Below are 24,160 nucleotides of genomic sequence, written 5' to 3'. Positions count from 1 at the left end.
AATGGAACAAAGTGGTGCTCTTACGAAGAAAGGCCTAAGTTTTGCAAATTACAGTGTCTGGGGACTAGGCACCAGCGAGGTGATCTGATAGAGGTGTATAAAGCCTTGAATGGTTTGAGCATGCTCAATGCTGATGGGATTCTTCCGCTTGCTCAGAATAATCACCTGAGAAGGCATAAATTCAAATTGAGAAAAGACAGATGTAGGATAGATGTGAGGAAATTTGCTTTTAGCCAGCGGGTGGTTGGTTGGTGGAATAGACTTCCATCCCTTGTCGTGGAAGTTGATAGCCTAAATAAGTTTAAGGCTCAGCTGGACAGATATTTTGAACGAACAGAGGGGTGAAGTGGAAGTGGTTTTTTTTTTTTTTTTTTTTTTTTTTGGCTGATGCTGCATAAGCTTGCTTTCTTGCATCAAATGCCTCTACTAATGCTAAATGCTAATGCTAAAGGTTGCCCATCCCCTGTATTAGGCTGTGTATTTTCTGATAGCTTGATATAAAAATGAGCAACATGCCTCTAAAAGAAAAAAAATTGCCTTTCTTCATAAGTAATACCTCACCACCCATTACGTTTACAGTTTGTATGCCTGATAAATTAATAATACTGTTTATTTGGAATGCTTTTCTTTTATCTTTTTAGAGTAGTTGAAGACGAAATACAGAAGTTATTAAAAGAAATTGACTTCCATCTGAAAGACAGTAGAAAGGGTGCAAGACTTAGACATGGTGTGCGGATTACTTTTATAGGGAAACCCAATGTTGGAAAAAGTAGTCTTTTGAATATCATCTGTAAGTATTTATTGTGTGTGTGTGTGTGTGTGTGTGTGTGTGTGTGTGTGTGTGTGTGTGAGTGTGAGTGAGAGAGAGATGGTCTCCTGCAGCATACTGCTTTCTGCGAGTTCACAGAGCACTGGACTTGACTTCATGAATATCTTTTTTATTTTTGTGAATTGGACTTTTCCCGTTTGAATTAACTTTTATTGTACAAAGTATATTAGTCTACCATTTATTTTTATGTTTTGTACAACCTTTGCTCTGTTATACACTTTAACTGGGCGAATGCCTGTTGTGTATATTATATGTTAAAAATATGTTAAAAATAAAATATCAATGTTTATTATAAAATTACAAAATTAGAAAACTTTCCTAATTGTTCTCTTTAGACAGATTTAAATAACTTGCATTTCAACTCTAATATCCTCCTCTGTGTCATTGTACATTTTTTTATCAATGATTACCATAAAGCACGAATCATAAAGCCAGCCACCTAGAAAAATTATTACTAATCTTGTCTTATTAGTGTAATAATTTACACTAATAAGACGAGATTAGTAATATTATTATACTAATTATTATTATTACACTAATCTGGTAATGACTAGGTAATTTGGTAAGGACAAGGTAATGTACCATAACAATAATTTAGAAATAAATGGAATGTCAATTATTATAATGATAGCTTCTGGTTACATGAAATTAATGCTAATTAGTTTCACCTAACTAGAAGTTATGTGAAGACTCAAGGGATTTGGGGAGGACAATCTGGATGATTAAGTGAAAAGCTAATTATTCCTCAAATGTCTTCATCTGTCCATTTTCTTCTGTGTTGATGGGAATTTTCATTTGAGAAAGGAGTCTTTTTCTTTTTTATTGATTGTCCAGTTGTTCAGCTGTTCTCTTCAGACATCTCTACGTTAGACATCTACGTTATACAGTAACGTTAGAAGTGTCGTCAATAAAACGAGCGAATTCGAACTGCTGGTTAAAATATGTAACACGGACATAATAGGGCTTACAGAGACGTGGTGCCACCCGGAAATTGGGGATGATGAGTTTAAGTATGGCTTGTATAATGTATTTAGGAAGGATAGGGTAGATAGAACGGGTGGTGGGGGGTAAAAAAGCAGCCTGAGTGCGACGATAGCTTTCCTGGATTCAGACATTTCACATGCTAGTATAGAGTCTGTATGGTGTGAGATAGTTGGAAACGAAGGTATAATGCGGATAGGAGTAATCTACAGACCAGGTGATTGTGAAGATTATGACAAAAGCCTCTACATGCAAATGGAATGGGCAAGTAAGCGTCAATGCCTTATTATGGGTGATTTCAATTTGCCTCTAATTGATTGGAGTAAATGGGAAGGAAACTCGACATGGGGGATATGGCCTTAGTTGCTAATGCTCCTAAAAAACCAAACAACAACAACTCGACATGGTGAACAAAATTTTTAAATCAACTAGATGACTGTTATTTGTATCAACATGTCAGGGAAAGTACTAGAGAAAAGAATATCTTAGACCTCATCATCACACATGAATCAGATGACATAACAGGGCTGACAGTAGAGGAACCAGTAGGAGGAAGTGATCACGGAGTTCTACGGTGGATGATGACGAGAGAGGTAGCAGAAGTAAAAGGCAAAGGAATGGGTTTTAATTTCAGAAAAGGAAATTACAATGCTTTAAGGTACTACATGGCCTCTATTAACTGGGTAGATATCGTGCAGAAAATGAATACATTTGAACTGTGGTACGCTTTTAAAACATTAATCACAGATGCCTTGAATGCGTATATACCATTAAAAAAATACTCCAGGAGGAGGGTTCCAAGTTGGATGAATAGTGAAGTTGCCACATTACTTGAGCAGAAAAAGGTGGCATGGAAAGGTTACAGAGCAATAAAAAGTACTGAAGCCTATAACAGCTACGAGGTGATGTGTAATAGAGCCACAGAAACGGTTCGAGGCAAAGGCAGTTTATGAGACATCACTAGCAAACAGAGCAAAGAGGGGGGGATAAAGAATTCTTCACGTATATAAATGCCAAGAAGAGCAGGACAAACCAGATCGGACCTTTACGTAAGGGAAAGGGGATAGTATTAAATACACCAGCTGCTGTTGCAGATGAACTCAACAGTTATTTTGCATCGATATTTACAAATGAAAAACCATTTGTGGCAATGGGAAATTGTGGGAGCAAAGTTAAAAAATATGTAATTAATGATATTGAAATTTCGCAAGATTATTTAATGAAAAAACTTTCGAGCCTACAGACCAGTAAGGCTCCTGGAGTTGATGGAATATACCCTATAATCTTAAGGGAGGTGGCAAGCCAGTGCATTGAACCATTGAGGATAATTATGTGAGCATCACTAGACTCTGGAGAGATTCCCTTGGATTGGAAAAGTGCAAATGTATCTCCCATACATAAGGGTGGCTCTAAAAGTGAAGTTGGAAATTATCGACCTGTCAGTCTGACTTCAGTAGTATGGAAGATCATGGAGGCAATGATCAAGGGTGGAATTCAGGATCATTTGGATCGAATTGAAATTCTCAAGGATACTCAGCATGGTTTTGTAAAGGGAAAATCATGTTTAACAAATCTGGTTCGCTATTTCAAAAGGGTCACTCACGAGCTGGAATTAGGGAATAATTTTGACATTGTTTATTTAGATTTCAGCAAAGCTTTTGACTCAGTCCCACATGAGCGGTTGCTTTATAAGCTGGAACAGGTTGGAATCACTGGGAAAATCCTTAGATGGATAGAAGGATGGCTTCAGTGCAGGAGGCAGAGGGTTGTGATAAATGGCTATTCCTCAGCTTGGGTTGATGTAAGAAGTGGGGTTCCCCAAGGATCAGTATTAGGACCACTGTTGTTTTTAATTTTCATAAAAGACATTGATGAATTGATAGAGGGCGTGATGTCTAAATTTGCAGATGATGTTAAAATTGGTAGAGTAGTTTATGATCACTGTCAAGTTTCTTCAGAGAGACCTAGATAGACTTCAGGAATGGACAGAAAAATGGCAGCTATGCTTTAATCCAACAAAGTGTAAGGTATTACACCTGGGAAACAGTAATCCCAAAATAACTTATTCACTTGGTAGAGTTCAGCTAAACCCAGTACTGGAGGAAAGGGACTTGGGTGTTACGATACGGTCAGACATGAAATTCTCTGAGCATTGTAAACAGGTTGCAAGGAAGGCCCATGGTGTCCTATCAATGATCTATCAAACTTTTGCAAGTAGAGATAGGGACGTGATAATCCCATTATATAAGGCTTATGTTAGACCACACTTGGAATACTGTGTTCAAGTATGAAGACCGCACCTAAAGAAAGACATCGAGATTCTTGAAAGGGTGCAAAGACGGGTAACTCGCCTGGTGAGATCGGCAAAAGGGTGTCCTTATGAAGAAAGACTTCGAATATGTGGGTTGCAGAGTTTGGAAACTAGACACCTTAGAGGAGATTTGATTGAGGTGTTTAAGGCTCTGAGAGGCATCAGTAAAATGAATGAGGACGAAATTTTCAAGACGAAATTTCAAGAAATTTTCAAGATGCTAGAAAACTAGGGGACATAAATTCAAGTTACGGGGAGAAATGTTTAGATTGGACTGCAGGAAGTTTTATTTTAGCCAGCGAGTTATAAATTCCTGGAATAAATTGTCTTCATGGGTGGTAGAGGCCGACAGTTTGGGAAAATTCAAAGGTCATCTGGATAGTACTTTCGGGTAAGGGAAGCGCATAGGTTGATAGGTTTAATATCCTTTTTTTTTATTAATTATTATTATTTGTTATTTTTTTTTTTTTTTTTTTTATCATTGTTTTGTTCGGATTTTTTTTTTGGCTGGTGCAGCATAAGCCATAGGCTTTCTTGCACCATGCGGCCATTACTAATACTAATCTGTATGCTGCCTGCCTGCCTGCCTCTCTCTCTCTCTCTCTCTCGCTCTCTCTCTGTGTCTGTCTGTCTGTCTATAAGGCTAGTTTAAATGTGGATTACACCATGGCAGTGGTCTGGATGTGATGATGATATGCAAATCAGTTTGAAAGCATTGTCATCTGTAACCATCCTAAGTTGCTCTGCCAAGAAGTTGAAGGCATCTTGTTGCAGCCTGTTACATAATCCAGTTAACAGTGATCTTAGAAAGTTTTTAAATTCTTTTCAGTGTAACCATCTGATTTTTATATACAAAAAATATGTAATTTTTGTGTTTTTTTTTAAATAAATTTTTTTTGGTTGATTTGGAAGGAAATCATTGTGTGTGTGTGTGTGCTTCTGGTACAGACTTCGAACTGAAGTATATTCTCCCACTATTTTTTATTTTTTTGAGCTCCTTATGTTAAGAAAGAAACTTATTATTAAAATAAAGGAACATTTTCTTTATGTAGTGTTGTTTGTCACTTCATTAAATCAGTGTATATATACAGTTAACCCTCATATAACATGGTAGTTAGGTTTCTATAGAATGTAGTGTTGTGCGAAACTGTGTTATACGGGAATATGAAAAAGTAGTCTGCTGTTGAATCTGCTGACGAGGCTAGTACGGGCCAGACGTGTTCAAAGCCGCTGTGGATTTTTCTTATTTATTGATTTGAAATTATTGTTTTTCTAAAACTTTTGATTTAAATTTAGTAGTATAGCATTATTTTGTGATATTTCTGATTAATCTGGTGTATTTATTCTTTATTCGGCCTTGTAATTGCATAAAAGTATCGGTAAGGGTATCAAATCCACGTGTTACAAGTTACAACTCCGCTGGACGAGAAGTTTTTTTAGCCAAATTTAGCCGCTTATTGAATATCTTTTACATCAAATTATTTTTTGGAAGTAGCTTATAGACCTAGTAAGGATCGTTGGTTTATTCTGAATTGGGACAGCGAGATTTGAAAGTAAATTAATACTTAAGTGTCCATAGATTACCGTTCGTAACTTCCGCCTTTGTCTTTGTCATACGATCGTGATATATCGAACCTAGATAGCGTTAGTATAGTATACGTTATAATATTTTTAGCGATCGGTAAAATCTATTAAACTTGTTCAACTTCGTTGGCATTTAAATTGCACTTTTAACTAAATACATATACCGACTTAGATTACAAACGTAATCTAATAAATACGTATAATTAATTAATACATAACTGATACAGAAGTTATATAAAGGGAACTCGGAGATAATTAATACTTGACTGATTGATTAATACTTGACGCTAAAAATATATATCCCGTTATAGCTGTGTTGGGAGATAAGTTAGGGTTATAAACTGAAATTGAAATTTTATTTAAATTAAAAGTAATCATGACTCAGACCAGAGCAGCAAAACAAAAGGCTCAAGCTAATGGAAGTGCTGTGGCTCAGAGGAGAACTGAGGGGGGCAGTTGCCTTCTGAGTCACAGCCTTCTAAAATGCACAGCTTGCATGATGTTTGTGGAGCATTCAGGTACGGGACATGATATTGCCATGGGGGATGTCTTTGTGTGTGCACGATGCAAGGAGTGTATCGAAATCAGGCAACAACTCAGCGTTCTTATGGGCCTATATGAGAGCTTGAAGGACAGGGTGGATGCCCTCAAAGGAACTAAATTGAGGGGCCCATCAAGCTCTCAGCTGCCCACATCAATGCCAGAGCTTGCACTTGGTCATCGTGAAACACAGCGGCAACCCCCAAGGCAGAATGCGCTGGTCCCAAAGGAACTAGTAGTTGTTGGTGACTCTATTGTCAGGGAAACGGGGAACATGCTTTGTAAAAAGGATAGGTGGAACAGGACCAGGGTATGTCTGCCAGGGGCAAAGGTTGATGACGTTGTAGAGCAGATATCATCTTTTAAGGGCACAAAAGGTGATATAGTTGTACACGTGGGCACTAACGATATCAAGAGTAGGAGACCGGCAGAATTGCTTAACAAGTACAGGTCACTGTTGAAAAAAAGCCGTGAAATAGGGTTGAATTTGAAAGTGTCTGCAATTCTGCCCAGACACGATAGGAGGGAGTATATGATGAGAGCCTTGTCGATCAATTCGGCCCTGGAAAGATTGTGCAAGGCTCAAGGGGTAGAATTTTTTTCAGCCTGGACTATACTTGTTAACAGGAGGGATTGCTTCTACAGGGATGGGATACACTTAAATAGAAAGGGTGCAAGAATATTTGCTGATGCTATCGAGGCAGTGTTAGGTGGGTCGGAAAACTGCTAGCTTGGGGGGAGACAAAGACCAATAGATTGACAGTAGCCACTGGCAGAGCTGAAAGAGATTCTTGCACTGCTTCTATTGGAATGAGCAGAAGCCTGAAAAACAAGATTCAGGATATTTCAGAGACTGCTGGGAGTCATTGCGGTACAAGTAAACACATGGGGTGTGTTAGGGTAGCTAAGAATAGAAATAGGTGCATGTATACTTGCGTGTACACCAATGCTAGGATTTAGTAAATAAATTTGATGAATTTGAGGTATTGCTCAAAACATCAAAGGCAGATATTGTTGGGATATCAGAGACGTGGTGTCACACAGAAATAAGGGATGCAGAACTGGAATTTGGGGAGTACAACGTCTACAGAAAAGATAGACTGGATAGGAAGGGAGGAGGGGTTATGCTATTAGTTAAGAAATACATAAAATCCAAGGAAGTGAAGCCAGTGGACATCGCTGGACAGTGCAGTGTCGAGTCAGTTTGGTGTGACATAAGCATTGGGAGATCAAAATTGAGAGTAGGAGTGTGCTATAGGCCTAATGACTCTGATGAGTATAATAAGAAACTGTACAGGGAAATAGAGTGGGCCAGTAAATCAGAGAGTCTTATAATGGGAGATTTTAATTTCCCAGATATTGACTGGAATTTGTGGACTGGTCACTCACACACTAGCAAGGCTTTTGTGGATTTATTGGATGATTGTTTTCTACATCAGCATGTTCGGGAGGCAACTAGAGGGAGGAATACTCTTGATTTGATTATCAGCAGTGATTCTTCATGCATTAAGAATCTGCAGATAAATGAACCACTAGGTGGCAGTGATCACAGTGTGCTGAAGTGGGATTTACTCAAAGAGGTAACTACCATTAGGGGTAAAGGGAAGGGTTATTGCTTTCGTAAAGGCGACTACGATGGACTGAGACAGTATTTAAATTCTATACAGTGGGACCAACTGATGATGTTACCAACAGCAAATGCAAAATGGGAAGCATTCAAAGAACTTATCTTGGAAGCTACTAGGCTATACATACCAACTAAGAAATATTGTTCAAGGTTTAGGCCTAAATGGATGTCAGATGAACTGATGAGGCATATGGCAGAGAAGAAACATGCATGGGATACATACAAATTAACACATGACACAGAAGCCTATGATAGATACAAGTTGATCTGTAACCAAGTTACAAAGGAGGTTAGGCAGGCGAAGGCAGATTACGAGAAATCTTTGGCAAGGGATGCAAAGAAAAACAGCAAAGAGTTCTTTACTTATGTAAACTCTAGAAGGAAGGGGATGAATCAGATTGGTCCACTTGATATCGATGGGTCAACTGTTGATGATCCTGCTCAGGTAGCTAACAAACTAAATGAATATTTTGCATCGACATTCACACATGAGGAGTTATTTAGCGAGGGGAAAGCCAGAGGTGGATTCAACTCTAGCAGTAAGCTGGAGAATCTTGTAATAACTGAGAGTGAAGTGGAGGAGAAATTGTTGAAGATAAACACAAGAAAGGCACCTGGGGTGGATGGGATCTATCCAGTTATATTAAAGGAGGCAGCAAAGGAAGTAAGCAAACCCTTAGCCATAATTATGAGAGCTTCCTTGGACTCAGGGGAGGTACCCATAGACTGGAGATGTGCAAATGTGACCCCAATTCACAAAGGAGGATCAAAAGCTGACACAAGCAATTATAGACCTGTGAGTTTAACTTCTGTTCCAGGAAAATTAATGGAGGCACTAGTTAAAGAAGCACTGCAGGATCATTTAGACAAGACTTCAATTATAGCTCGGACACAGCATGGTTTTGTTAAGGGGAAGTCTTGCCTGACCAATTTGATTGGATACTATGATGCAGTCACAAAGGAACTGGATGCAGGGAATAACTTTGATATTATATACTTGGATCTTAGAAAGGCTTTTGATACTGTTGCACATGGAAGACTGCTGCACAAATTGGAGCAGTGTAACATTGGAGGCAAATTGCTGCTGTGGGTAAAGGGGTGGCTGAGGGGGAGAAGACAGAGAGTGGTAATCAATGGACACTGCTCGTCGTGGACTAATGTTATTAGTGGAGTCCCTCAGGGCTCAGTGTTGGGTCCATTATTGTTTTCTGTATTCATAAATGATATTGATGATGGTATATCAAGCTTAATGTCGAAGTTTGCAGACGATACAAAGGTAGGCAGGGTTGTCAAGGACACTACTGACACTATGCTGCTGCAACAGGATCTGGAAAGGTTGAGCAGATGGGCTGAGAGGTGGCAAATGAAGTTTAACATTGACAAATGTAAAGTACTACACATGGGAAACAGCAACCCCAGAGCAATGTATCAACTCTGTGGTATTACACTGACAGTGGTAGAGAATGAAAGGGACTTGGGGGTGGTTGTGCAGGCAGATATGAAGTTCTCTGAGCAGTGCAGACAGGCTGCAAGAGTAGCTCATTGTCAATGATATATAGGAATTTTTCTATCAGGGATAAGGAGGTGATTATTCCCTTGTATAAGGCAATGGTCAGGCCACACCTAGAGTACTGTATACAGGCCTGGAGGCCTCATTTCAAGAAGGATGTAGAGCTGCTGGAACGAGTACAGAGAAGGGTAACAAGATTAGTGAATGGAACAAAGGGGTGCTCTTACGAAGAAAGGCTTAAGATTTGCAAATTACAGTGTCTGGAGACTAGGCACCAGCGAGGTGATCTGATAGAGGTGTATAAAGCATTGAATGGTTTGAGCATGCTCAATGCTGATGGGATTCTTCCTCTCGCTCAGAATAATTACCTGAGAGGGCATAAATTCAAATTGAGGAAAGACAGATGTAGGATAGACGTGTGGAAATTTGCCTTTAGCCAGCGAGTGGTTGGTTGGTGGAACAGACTTCCATCCCTTGTCGTGGAAGTTGATAGCCTAAATAAGTTTAAGGCTCAGCTGGACAGGTATTTTGAACGAACAGAGGGGTGAAGTGGGAGTGGTTTTTTTTTTTTTTTTTTGGCTGATGCTGCATAAGCGTGCTTTCTTGCATCGGGTGCCTCTACTAATGCTAATGCTAATGCTAAGTACAAAAAGGGGGTTACATCCCAAAAGCTAACAAAAATACACTATTTCATTAACAAAATGTTGACAAAACTAACGAAAATACACTTTCGTTAAAAAATGTTAACAAAACTAACCAAAATACATCATTCTAAATTTAGTCTATCTTCTGCTCTCTTTAAAAAATCAGTAATCTGGGTTTGTTTGCCTTTGCTTGATAAATCTTTGTGAATTTAATCATATGAAACTAAGCATTTTTGAAGCTCCCTTTTGAACTTTGTGCTCTTTTCATTGAAGAATTTGCATTCAAAAAATAAAATTCTAATTTCTCGGCTAACTTTATGTGTTCCTATATGCTTTTTAGTGTAAAATTTGGAAGTTTAGAATTTTCATCTGTGCTACATCCTCTGAATTGATTTGGTTTTACCTTTTACCATTTCCACCAAATCCATTCGCCAGCCTCTTTTTCTACCAGTAATTTTTGAACATCTTCAGTAATCATATCTTTTTTTATTTTTTTTGGAGCATCGGCGACTAAGGCTATGTTACTCTGTGTATATTGTCTATAAATTGCGTGTGTCCCAAGGTCGATTTTCTGTTTTGCTGGATGAAAAAGCTGAGTTTCCGGGAGAGAAAAAACCATGCTACCCTCGCCCGACTAACTCAGCCACGTTGTGAAAAATAAAATACCCATAAAAATTCCTCCTGTCATCGACAGGATTCAAACTCAGGTCTTTTCCACCTGGTGTAGAGTTGACGGCAATTATACCAACTGTGCTACCCACGAGGGCTTCAGTAGTCATATCATCAAAACCGTCCCCTCCTACTGACATAGCAAGTTCTACTATCACACCGATTTCGTTTTCTGCCGGTTCGACCATATTTTCTGAATGAACTCACTTTGGTCATACATTATCCACAGGAGCCTCAGTAGCCAGGTGGGAAGGAACAGCAGTGCGTAGCACACGCTTCTTGATTAGACCAGGGTTCGAGCCCGTCACCACCAAATACGGAGGATGCGGAAAGGTCAGGGAATGACCACCACATATCCCAGAGCAATATAGCCTTAGTTGCTAATGCTCATAAAAATCAAATAGCAAACAGTTTTCCACATTCATTTAACGATGATGGTTTTACTTCTTTCAGCGATAAAGCTATGATTCTGATACAGTCTACAATTGAGAAATGTTTCCATTCCTCCATTACTTCAATAGATTCGGAATCAATTATTTCCAAAATCCATTGTAACGATTTTCTGATGTAATGAATTTTAAAGGTGGATATAATGCCTTGATCTAATAGCTGAATGAAAGAAGTTGTATTAAACTGTACAACTGTGGTAGTAGGAACATAACTTCAATGTTTGGATGGCCTGGGTGCTATCTAATAGTAATAAAACTTTGAAATCTAGATTTTTCAACAAGCACAAGTTCAGTAGCACAGAATGTAACACGGGGATTTCCCAACAAAACAAAATTGAGGGATTTCTCAATAATTTTTATTTATTTATTTTTTTTTTGACTAGCGAGTCAACAGTGGGATTCAAAAGGAGTAGAATGTTGAAAAATTACATCCAACATAATAGCAGGGTTTGCTCTGCACAAAAGCTCAAAAATACCCTGTTATGCGAGATTTCCCGAAATTCTCTAACCTTGTTATATAAGTACCATGTTCTGTGAGGATATCCACAATTTATCAATCATGTTAGAGCAAAACCATGTTGTAGAAGTGCCATGTTATAGGTGGGTTGGCTGTATATAAAAGATATATAACTTAGAGAAAGGGTAAGCGAAAAAGAGTAAAGAAATTGGTGGAACAGACTTCCATCTTTTGTTGTGGAAGTTGATAGCCTAAATCCATTTAAGGCTGAGCTGGACAAGCATTTGGAACAAATGGAGGAGTGAAATGGGAGTTTTTTTTTATTTTTTTTTTTTGGCTGATGCTGCATAAGCTTTCTTTCTTGCATCATATGCCTCTACTAATGCTAATGAAACAAATAAATAATGAAAATAGAAAATTACAAACTTACATTTGTGATTTTTTTTTCTTTTACTTTCCTTTTTTCTTTTTTTCTTTTTTTTACAGTTTTAGGGTCTCTGTGATATGATTTTATTGCTTTGGAGCGTTGATGTTTTTAGTTGTCTGTTGTGGTAATTTGCATTACATTTGAAATGTGATATTCACAGCTATTGTATCCAGTAGTCATCTGAAGAGAATGGATGCAGTGGTTGCAGGTATTTGTTCTTTGTGCTTTTGTTTTCTTTTGTGGATGGTTTCTTTGTATTTTTTAGTGATATTTCACATTTTTTGGCCTCAGCAGTAGAGCTTGCATAAAACCGAGAAATTTCAAAACCAAGTTTAACCGAAGTTTACTCTTAAAACCGGTTTTAAAACCGATTTTCTCAGACTTAGGGAAAATAATTAAAAGCTTATAACACAGGTATTCATTTTATCTTGGGTAGATTGTACAAATCGTAATCAAATCTTTTAAACAAAATCTATCACCTCTTATAGTTAAAAAAATTAAAATGCTTCAAAAAAGTAACCAGCTTGAGATTATACAAAATTACAAATTGTATTCAAATCCTTTGAATAAAAACTATCTTCTCGTATAGTAAACAAAAAAAAAAAATAATAAGCCATATAATAATAATAATAAATAAATAAAAATAATGTGAAAAAAAACAGCTTGGGGAAATTACTTTACTATTTATCGCTCAGCTTTTTTCTGAAAATGATCCTTTAAAAAACACAGTATATTAAGCATTTTTCCTGATAGACTTGGGCTTATTTTTGTGTTAAAGAGACCAGTGATCGGAAACACTCTCAGATTGGACACTTGTTGGTTTAATGGTCAGCAGTGCTCTATAAACTTTCTCCAGCTTTTCACTTCTACTGCTAGTTGCCTCCAAAATTTTAAATTCTTTGCTGATTTCCAATTCACTCGGATATTTTGAAGGGTCTTCAGTTAATCTCTTTATTACACTATCATACTCTCGCATGAGTGTATCTCCAGCATCGGAACTAGCCGAGTCTTTGTTTTCTTCTAAAAGAACAGTTCGTTTATTTTCAGTTTCTTCATTCAACGCTAAGACTCTTTCAGAATGTTTTGCAAATAATCTCTGATAAATCTCTTCAGCATGCTTTTTCAAAACTTGCTTACTTGGAACATCAAAAGTTCTTGAACCTGAATCTTCTTTCCTAAACTTTTTGGGATTGTGTAGATAGCACAGCAAAGCCACAGTTGGGCAATTTCGTCTTGCATTGTAACACTGCAAAAGGCTTTGGTGAAACTTTAAAGCAAATGGGTTTTCTGCTGTATCAAGGTTAGCAAGCAGAAATTCTATTGAAGACTACTTTAAGTAAGTCTGTATCTTCTGAGGTTATAGCCTTCAGAATCATTTCAACTGGTCGCAAAGTTTCACATAGCAATTCAAGTGTTTTCCAGTCATCGTCAGACACAGCTTCAGTTGACAGTACTGCACATAGAGCATTTGGAATGCAATTTTTCAATTTCAAAAATCTCTCAATCATATAGAATGTGCTATCCCATCTAGTCTTGCAATCTAATATAAGTTTATATTCTTTTCCATTAAATTTTGCTTTAACAAAATTTTGTAATATGTCATTTTTGGTAGGCGATTTTCGAAAAAGCTTGCAAATTTTTCTGACTTTGTTAATAGTTTGTGCAATATTGGACACTGGATTGAAGAAACAAATGAGCTCATTGGTAAAGTCGGTTTGATAAAGCATGCCTTGCTGTCTTTCTTCACTCATCACTCAATCATCACTACTTTCTTCATTATTTTCATTTTCTTCATTGTCTTTGGAAGACTCAGAGACTGTGGCACCATAATTGATTGCTTTTTCATAAAGTACATTTATAACTTACAGATGCATACAATGGGCTATACATTGTTGATGATTAGGCGTAAATTTCTTACCAAACTTAATCATCACTGCTGCTCCATCGGTGGTGCAGGCAACAATATCCTCATCCAAGTTCAAACCAAATTCCTTCAAGTGTCCACAATTTGCTCAGTTCTTCTGCTATCAAGTGAACCATTAATCTCAATAAGACCTAACGAACAATGATTGTCTTTTGAACGCACATTTATATTCATATACCTTTTATTTTTTATAGACGTATATTCGTCTAGAGTCAATGCAACCAGTCCATGCAACCAAAACCAATGAATTTTTGAAATGCTGAATGAGTTCTTATTTCATAGTTTTATAATAATTCAGAACCATATTTTTAATTCCATTCACTGAGGCTGGTGGTAATTTGTCGTATTTATTTCTCTGAAGGTGAAGGCTTGATTGTATAAACTCACTCTTGGCAATTGAATTAAAAGAAATCAATCTAAAGCAGCTAATTTTGAAATCTCTTTTTCCATAGATTTTTTAACGATAAAGTTTTCAAATGTTCTTACCATTTTTACGAGAGGTTCACTGTTATCTTGTTTAATGTCAATCTGATGCATTTTCTTTAAATGCAACATCAAAGATGATGTAGATCCTCCAGACGACTTCATTATCTTCTGACATTTTGAACATTGTGCTTCATCTTTGCTTTTTCGAGCAAAATAATTCCATACATTTGATTTCATCTTAGACATATTAAGAGTAAAAGTAAAAAAAAGTAAAGTGCAGCCATTATCAACCCACTGCAGGATGGAAGCCTCCTCAACAGTTCATGCTGAGGGAAATGGACCATAATCTGCCACGCTGGTCCAGTGCGGGTTGGCAGATATTAAGAGTAATAAATATTAATTAGTAGGAATTTATATCACCGACAATTTTAAATAAAAATATTGAAGATAACAAAGGCACAATACTATGAGTCACTCCCGCAAGCACTGAATGAAGAGTCTAAACGAGGCAAGTTTCAAAATTTTCACGAAAGAAATTTTATTTATTTACTTGCAATTTTTTTTCCCCCAATTAAATCTATTGTATTTTCAAAAAATACATAAAAGCTAAATTTGGTGAAGCTGCTTTTTGGAGAACATTTGATCGCAAATTTAATAGGAATAAAGAAGCAAAAAACTTTCTACGATTGTAATTTGATGCAATATTCAGGGAATCTGTTTCTAGTGGGTAACCATCAATAAGGCGCGTTCCATAACTTGCCTGGTGAACAAGATAGATGGAACGGAGACATGTTGAGCATTTTCTTTTACGCTATCGCTCCAACTCACTCAGTCGTAAATGAGTACACCTGCATCGTGCCATGATACAGGTGGGAAGATAAAAGGCACCCCTCCTAGATTGGGCCACTTGCCCATGAGATTCGTACCTTAAAATAAAATAAAAAAACATGTTTAAAACGTAAAGCAGTTGAACGATCCAGACAAACGAACAAACAAAAGAAAATGTGCCTAACAAAAAACTATATTCGAGGGCTAACTAAAAAAATATTAGAATCTGGTTTTAGAAGCTCGGTTTCGGTTTTAACAACTCAATATGAAAACCGCATTTAACCGGTTTGCAAGCCCTACTCAGCAGTTATCAAGATGCCGGTCTAAATTTATTATTTATTGGCTTTTAATTTTGGCTGTTTTTGCCCTTAATCTAATATTTTTATAAAAATGTTTTATACACATTTCTACTATGTGTAATTTATATTTCTTTGTCAGCTACCCCAGCAGGATCATTAACAATTGAACCGTAGATATCAAGTGAACCAACCTGATTCATCCCCTTCCTTCTAGAGTTTATGTTAGTAAAGAAGTCTTTGTTGTTTTTCTCTGCATTTTTTGTCAAAGATTTCTCATAATATGCCTTTGCTTGCATAACCTTTGTGACTTGATTACAGACTAGCTTATATCTACCATAGTCTTCTGTGTCACCTAGTAATTTATATCTATCACATGCATTTTTCTTCTGTGCCATGCATCTCATTAGTTCATGTGACATCCATTTGGGCTTAAATCTAGAACAATTGGTACAATATTTTTTAGTTTGGACGAAAAGCCTAATAGCTGCCAAGATTACTTCCTTGAATGCTTCCCATTTAGAATTTGCTGTTGGTAACATCATCAGTTGGTCCCACTGTATAGAATTTAAAAAATCTCTGAGACCACTGTAGTCACAGTTACGAAAGCAAAAACCCTTCCCTTTACTCCTTATGGTAATTACATCTTTAAATAAATCCCACATCAGTACACTGCTATCACTGCAACCTAATGATTCCTTTATCTGTAAAATCTTAATGCATGAATAATCACTGCTGATAATCAGATCAAGAGTGTTACTCCCTCTGGTTGCCTCTTGAACATGCTGCTGCTGTAGAAAACAATAAACCAAAAAATCCACAAGAGCCTTGATAGTGTGCAAGTGACCAACCAAACAAATTCCAGTGAATATCTGGGAACTTAAAATTCCCTATTATAAGACACCGATTTTCTGGCCCACTCTGTTTCTCTGTATAATTGGTCATTGTACTCATCAGAGTCATTAGGCCTATAACACCTACTCTCAATTTTGCTTTCCCAGTGCTTATGTCACACCAAACTGACTCAACAGTGTGCTTGTCCGCCTATGTCAACTGGATGCACTTCCTTAGATTTTATGTGTTTCTTAATTAACAGCATAACCCCCTCCTCCCTTCCTATCCTGTCTATCCTTTCTGTACACATGTACTCCCCAAATTCCAATTCTGCATTCCTTATATCTCTGTGACACCATGTCTCTGATATCCTGACAATATCTATACACGCACCTGTTCTTACTCTTAGTTTCCTAATACTGCCCATGTATTTATTTGTTCCATGATGACTTCCAGCAGTCCTGGAAATCCTCAGCATATTGCTTTCCAGGCTGCTGCTCATTCCAGTAGAAGCAGTGCAAGAATCACTTTCACCTCTGGCGAAACTGATTCTTGTACTGCTTCTATTGGAATCATCTGCAGCTACTGTTAATCTATTAGTCTGTAAATTCCTCCAAGCTGGCAGTTTTCCGAACCACCTAACACTGCCTCGATAGCATTGTCAAATCTTGCACTCTTTCTATTTAATTGTATCCCATCCCTATAGAAGTAGTCTCCTGTTAACAAGCACAGACCACACTGTAAAAAATTTTACCCCATGATCCTTGCACAATCTCTCCAGGGCCGAATTGATTGACAAGGCTGTCATGTGTTAATAGAAGATGCAAAAATCTACAACGAGTACAAAGTATTCTGTAATCAAGTCAGAGGGGGCTGGGCAAGCTAAGACAGATTATTGAAAAGTCCTTGGCTAAGAATATAAAGAGGAGTATCAAATAATTCTTTGCTTGTGTTAACACTGGAAGGAAAGGCGTAAACCAAATCGGTTGACTGGCATAACTGACTGACATCGGATATGAATGGCATAACTATTAATGATCCTGCCAAGGTTGCTGACAACCTAAATAAATATTTTGCATCTAAATTCAGACATGAAGAAGATTTTAGAAATGAGATACAGGTGTATGTCATTATAATGGGATCTAAATATTTTCGTGATAACTGAGAAGAAAATAGAAAAGCAATTGTTGAAGCAAAAAAGTGAATGTGGCTGATGGAATCTAACCAACCATATAAGAATTATAAAAGAAGCAGAAAAAGTCGTGAGCGAACCTTTGACCATAATTAAGAGAGCATTCTTGGGTATAGGAGATCTCTACAGAATGGAGATATGCAAATGCATTCCCTATTCACAAAGGGGATTAAGGGGGGAAAATGAGTAATTCCAAACCTGTGAGCATGACTTCTGTTCCAGAGAAATCAGTGGAGAGTCAGTGGTTAAAGAAGTAATGCAAAATACAGGCAACCTTTGTATAACATGGTACTTCTACAACATGGTTTCACTTTAACACGATTGATAAAGTACGGCAATCCTTCCACAAAACAGTGCTTATATAACACAGTTTGGTTCTAACACGGTAGAGAATTGTGGCAACCTAGCATAACACAGTATTTTTGAGATTTTGTGCGGGGAAAAAACTGTGCTATTATCTTGGATGTAATTTTTCAGCATTTCCATTCTTTTTTGTGAATCCCGCTTTTGGCTAGTTAATTGTTATGCTTAAAAAATGTATATATACAAAACAAATTTGTAAATTCAGGGAAAAAAATTCGTTATAGAGAAATTTCGTTATACAGAGAATATCTTTTTTATTAGAAATTGCTTTCTAATTAGAAAATGAAAATGAATCTACTTTATTTTTAATGTATTTTATTTCAAAAACATATTTATTTAAATTACGTTTACACAATTTTCACCGGTAAGTATCATAAATTAAAAAAAAATCTGTAATTTTCGTTTGCACAGTACAATTAAAAAATTGTCTGATTCTCAAAGAAAACCTCACATTTGTTCAGAGCATTAAAAACATTATCAGGAACATTTTCACAAAACATTAGACCCATACGAACCATTTTAAAAGCGTTAATCATTTTCTACGGGTTGTTCTGAAGCGTGTTCAGCGTCATCATTAATTTCTTCGTGATCGTTGTCGCGTCTAACACTGTTCAGCAGTATTTCATCTTCATTTGGATGTTCTGCTGTGATCTTCATAAACATAACTACCAGTGTTATTTCATTTTCGATGTTTCCGGACGATTCTAATAATGTCCAAAAGTTTTTCAGTTGTGAAGGGGCAGTTCATCTTGTTCGTCCAGTTGTTGTTCGACTTCTGTATTCAATGCAAATCCCACTTTCGAAAAACAATTTTGAATAGTGTATTCAGTGACATCATTTTTCCAAACCTTTTCCGGTTCAGAGATACAATCTCTAAGTTTAATTGTAACCTCCAAGTTTCTATTTTCTGATAACGCATTGACAATTTTCATTATTCTCCTTCGATAATGAAATTTAAAATTTTATCTAATGAAATAACGAATTTCATTTCGAAATAATGAAATTCGTTATTTCATTATTTCGAAATGAAATAATGAAATAACGAATTATTTCATTATTTCATTTCGAAATAATGAAATAATTCGAAATGAAACGAATTATTTCCCAATGTTTTGGGAAAAAATTCGTAATATAGAGAAATTCGTTAAATAGAAGTTCGTAATAGAGAAGTTCCACTGTATATATTATTGGGAAATCCCCATGTTAGGTTCTATGCTATTGAACTTGTGGAAAAATCTAGATTTCAAAGTTTTATTACTATTGGATAGCAAGCTAGACCATCCAAAAGATTTGTCATCCAAACGTTGAAGTAATGTCCCTACCACCTAGTACAACTTCTTTAATTAGATCAAGGCATTATATCTACTTTTGACACTCATTACATCAGAAAATCGTTACAGTGGATTTTAGAAAAAATTGATTCTGAATTGAATTGAATTGATAGAAAATTGAAGTGATGGAAGCGTGGAAATATTTTTCAATTGTGGACTGTATCAGAATTGTTGCTTTATCGGTGAAAGAAGTAAAACTGTCAATATTAAATGCATGTTGGAAAAATGTATGGTCAGAGTAATTTCATTCAGGATATATGGTCGAACCGACAGAAAATGGAATTGGTATGATAGTAGAACTTGCTAAGTCAGTAGGAGTTGGTTTTGATATGACTACTGAAGCCCTCATGGGTAGCACAGTTGGTAGAATCACCGTCACCCCCCACGGCCGGTGGAAAAGACCTAAGTTCGAATCCTGTCAATGATGGGAGGAATTTTTATGGGTCTTTTTCACAACGTGGCTGAGTTAGGCGGTCTTGGGTGCGGGTAGCATGGTTTTTTCTCATGGAAACTCGGGTTTTTTGTCCAGAAAAATAGAAAATTGACCTCAGAACACATGCAGTTTGAACACACAGAGCAACATAGCCTTAGTCGCCAATGCTCCTAAAAAAAATGATTACTGAAGACGTTCAAGAATTACTGTTAGAAAAAGAGGCTAGTGAAGCAGATTTGGTGGAAATGGCATCACAGGCAAATCAAATCAATTCGGGGGATGATAGTGCATATGAAAATTCTGAACTTCCAAAATTTAAACCAAAAAGTATATATGGAAAGGCATAAAGTTAGCCGAGCAATTAGAATCTTATTTTTTGAGTTCAGATTCTTCCACTGAAAGGAGCCCAAAGTTCAAAAGGGAGCTTCAAAAATGCTTAGTTCTATACAGTGAAATTAGAAAGATCTATCAAGCAAAAGCAAACAAACCCAGATTAATGATTTTTTAAATAGAGCAGAAGATACATGAAATCTAGAATGGAGTATTTTTTTTAGCTCTTAGAATGTAACCCCCCCTTTTTGTACTGGTTCTTAGTCCCGTATGGCACTGTTTCGCACTACACAAGATTTTATAGGAATCTAACTACTGTGTTATACGTGGGTTACCTGTAATCTTGACAAGAATACAATTATTTGGTAATCAGCACAAATTTGTCAAGGGGGAGATCTTGTTGTCTGACCAATCTGATTAGCTATTATGACGTAATAATAAAGGGACTAGATGCAAAAAAAAAAAAATAATTTAAACATCATATACTTAGTTTTCAGTAAAATATTTGATACTGTTCCACATGAAAGATTGCTGTACAAATTGGTGCACTGGGGGCAAGTTACTGCTGGAATAAAAAGGGACGGTTCAATAGCAGAAGACAGAGAGAGACTGGTTATTATTGGGTATTGCTCTTATGGAACTAAAGTTATTAGTGGAATCCCTCAGGGTTCATTGCTATGCCTTTTTTTACAATATTTATTAATAATATTGATTAGGGCATATCAAGCTTATTGTCTAAGTTTGCAGATCATTCAAAGTTTGGCAGAGTCACTGTCAGGAATCGGGATATTCTACTGCAGTAAGAATAGAGAAATTAATCAAATATGCCGAGAAGTGTAAATTGAGGTGTAACATTGATAACTGCAAGGTAATTCATATGACTAGCAATAATCCCAAACAATAATCCCAATTTCATTCTCCCCTCAAGCTAGTGAAGAATAAAATAGACATAGGAGTAAATGTACAGTCTTACCCGAAATTCTCTGAGCACTACAGACAAGCTGCTAGGAAAACTTATGGGATCTGTCAATGTGCTATAGAAATTTTGCTAGCAACAACAACAACAAGGATGTGATTATCCTGTTATGTAAAGCAATGGCTAGGCCACACCTCGAATACTGAATACAGGTCTGGTATCTTCATTTTAGAAAGAATGTGGATCTGTTGGAATGGATGCAGATAAGAGCAACAAGATTAGCAGGAACTCAGAAAAGGGTTCTATTAGCAAAAAAAAGTATTTTGTAAATCAATATTAAAAGGAACCAGTCCCTTTCTAAAGTTTCAAAAAACTTTTTATTGATACAATATTTAATAATGCATTGGCCACCTTTGGCTTTAATTACACATTGTATCCTTGTCCATATGAATAGAATACCAAGGATATAATTTGATAACCAAAAGGCAGTATTTTAGTCCATTCCATCAGATGAACTGACCACTGGTCAGTTCATCTAATAGATGTAGGATGTGTCACCCTGACCCAAAACTGATGTTCCAGTTCATCCAAAAGGTGTTCAGTGGGGTCAAGGTTGGGGCTCTTGGCAGGTCAGTGAAGTTTATTTTTGCAACCATGTCTTCAAATCAAGTCACCACAGGTTGTGCAGTATGAGATGTGCATTGTGCCCCCAACTGCTACCACAATGTACAAAGTGGAATTTTCCACAAAGCAGTGTACCCCCATGACTTGTATTGTCCTTAGAACAATGACTGATGGTCCAATCCCAAACCAGAACCCCAGATAATAGAACCACCTCAGCCAAACTACACAGTTGGACAACTTTCTCAGGTCATCTGCTAGACTCAAATATGGACATCAGATCAGAAAACTGTATGCTGTGCTTCCAGTTCACAAACATCCAAATTCCAATCACACTCTGAAAATGGCCTAGCTATTGAAAATATGTTCATGTGTCATTAAACATACTATTTAAAGTGGATTTGTCAATAAAGAAAAACAAAAGGGTTTTAGACATTGTAAAATCTCCAGTAGTTCTGTTTAGTTAGTTGATCTTACAGAAGTCATATGCTTTTCCTGCTGAGAAATTCCTAGGTTATTAACTTGAAAAAAAAAAGACAACCTGCCTATAGAACATATACAATTTACAGACAACACTGATAATTATGGCTTGAGTTTTGCAGTAATAATAAATAAATATCCATTTGTACTCCATATGGCCAACCCAGGTAGTTTGCAATTTATTTAATGGTTTTATTGCACCCAGTATAGAAGTGCAGCAGATTACAATGGCCCATTCATTTTTTGTAGTTGTATATAGGCTGTTTTGCAACTTCTATACCCTCGTCTACATGTTATCCTAGGACCCCAACCAGCTGATTGAAATAACAAAAATCCAGCTGAGCCAAATGGATGTAAATATGTATATCTTTATAATAAGTAACAGACAGAGCTACAAAACTAAATAAGCTATATAGTATGTCAATTAGTAATAAAATTAGAGAAATTTACCTCTATGTTGCCTGTAGAATGCTTTCAAGCACTTCTCTTCAATTTTAAAATGAATATAAAACTAGTTTGAATGAATTAAAGAATTAAAGAGATGGCAGATAACTAATGAAACTCATACCAGAAAAGAAAATAACATGGGATGCATATAAATTAAGACGAAGTCTACATTAGGTATGAACTATTCTTCAATGAAGTCACAAAGGAGTGTAAGCAACCTAATGAGAAGCCTACTGCACAAAAAGCAGGAAAGCTAGAAAGGGATGAATCACATTAGTGTGTGAAATATAAATCATAAACTTTTATTTGTTGATGATCCTGCTCAATTTACCAACAAATTAAATAGGCATTTTGTGTCTACACTCACATGATAATTTTTTATATTTTTTTTAGTACCCGCTTTCATTGCTAAAGGCAAATTTCCACACATCTACTCTACAACTGTCTTTCACCAGTTGTAGTTGGAACGTGTTCTAAGTAGGGGTGGTCTTACAAAGACAGGCTTAACTGAAAATTGCAGACCAGGCACCTGCAAGGTGATCTGATTGACGTCAAGTCAGATATGAAGTTTTCTGATTAATGCAGAGAGGCTGCCAGAACAGGTCATGGTGTATTGCCAATGATATACAGGAATTTTGTTAGTAGGGAGGTGATTATCCCTTTGTATAAGGCAATTGTCAGGCGACACCTTGAGTACTACGTACAAGTCTGGAGGCCTCATTTTAGGATGTAGAGTTGCTTGAGTGTGTACAGAGAAGGGTAACAAGATTGGTGAAGGTAACGAAAGGATCTTCTTACCTAGAAAGGCTTAAGTTCTACAAACTTCAACGACTGAGATTAGGCACCTCCGAGATGATGTGATTGGGGTGTATAAGGGTTGAGCACGGTTGAATGGGTTGAGCACGCTGAATTCTGATTGGAATCTCCCGCTTGCTCAGAGGGCATAAATTCAAATTAAGTAGACAGTTGTAGAATAGATGTGGGGAAATTTACCTTTAGCCAGAGGGTTTGTGCTAGCATTGCTGGAACAAACTTCCATCTGTCGTTGATAGCTTAAATAAATTCAAGGAGGAACTGGACAAACTTTTAGAGGGAATAGATCGTGAAATTTTTTTTGGCTGATGCTACATAAGCTCATACTCTTGCATCACATGCCTCCATTACTACTACTACTAGGTTATAAGGCCTTGAATGGGTTGAGCAGGCTCAATTCTGATGGGATTCTTCCTCTTGCTCAGATTAGGAATATGAGGGGGCATAAATTCAAATAGAGGAATTGATAGTGATAGAATAGATGTGCAGAAATTTGCCTTTAGCCAGCGGGTAGTTGATTGCTCGAACAAACTTACATCTGTTGTTTTGGAAGTTGATAACTTTAATAAAGTCAAGGAAGAACAGGACAAACGTTTAGAGATAATGAATGTATGTAATGTGTTTTTTTTTTTTTTTTGTCTGATGCTACATAAGCTTGCTTTCTTGCACCACATGCCTCTACTACTGTTACTAGGGCAGGCAGAATGCATTCATAGCTTCCGTTTTATTTTTAAATTACATTATTTCGAATATATGTTCCTTTACTTTTAGCACATTCACACCTGCACTGCCTTCCTTTCAAATTAAGTGTCCAACTTCAATTGATTTTAAATCAATAGGTGCAACAGTTGGGGGGGGGGGAGATTGATGTGGAGCGTTTACCTCACCAAACACAATT

At 36.8% G+C, this 24,160-nt stretch overlaps 1 protein-coding gene across 3 annotated transcripts in view; it reads left to right on the top strand.

The window, feature by feature from the left end:
• The window catches only part of LOC150090494 (5-taurinomethyluridine-[tRNA] synthase subunit GTPB3, mitochondrial), a 115,672-nt gene that overhangs the window by 59,047 nt on the left and 32,465 nt on the right, over positions 1 to 24,160 (top strand). For 2 of the 3 annotated variants that reach the window (XM_090378455.1, XM_090378466.1), the window contains exon 5: positions 644 to 790. In XM_090378455.1, coding sequence (XP_090234581.1) covers positions 644 to 790 — 147 coding nt within the window. The remainder of the gene's footprint in view (positions 1 to 643; positions 791 to 24,160) is intronic. The other variant, XM_090378458.1, reaches the window with a different exon arrangement.

This window comes from Mastigoproctus giganteus, chromosome 1, assembly GCF_048544385.1.
Source record: "Mastigoproctus giganteus isolate SK-2022 chromosome 1, ASM4854438v1, whole genome shotgun sequence".
Lineage (NCBI taxonomy): Eukaryota > Metazoa > Arthropoda > Arachnida > Uropygi > Thelyphonidae > Mastigoproctus > Mastigoproctus giganteus.
Note: the sequence above shows the minus strand (reverse complement) of the source record. Positions and strands in the feature narration are given on the sequence as shown.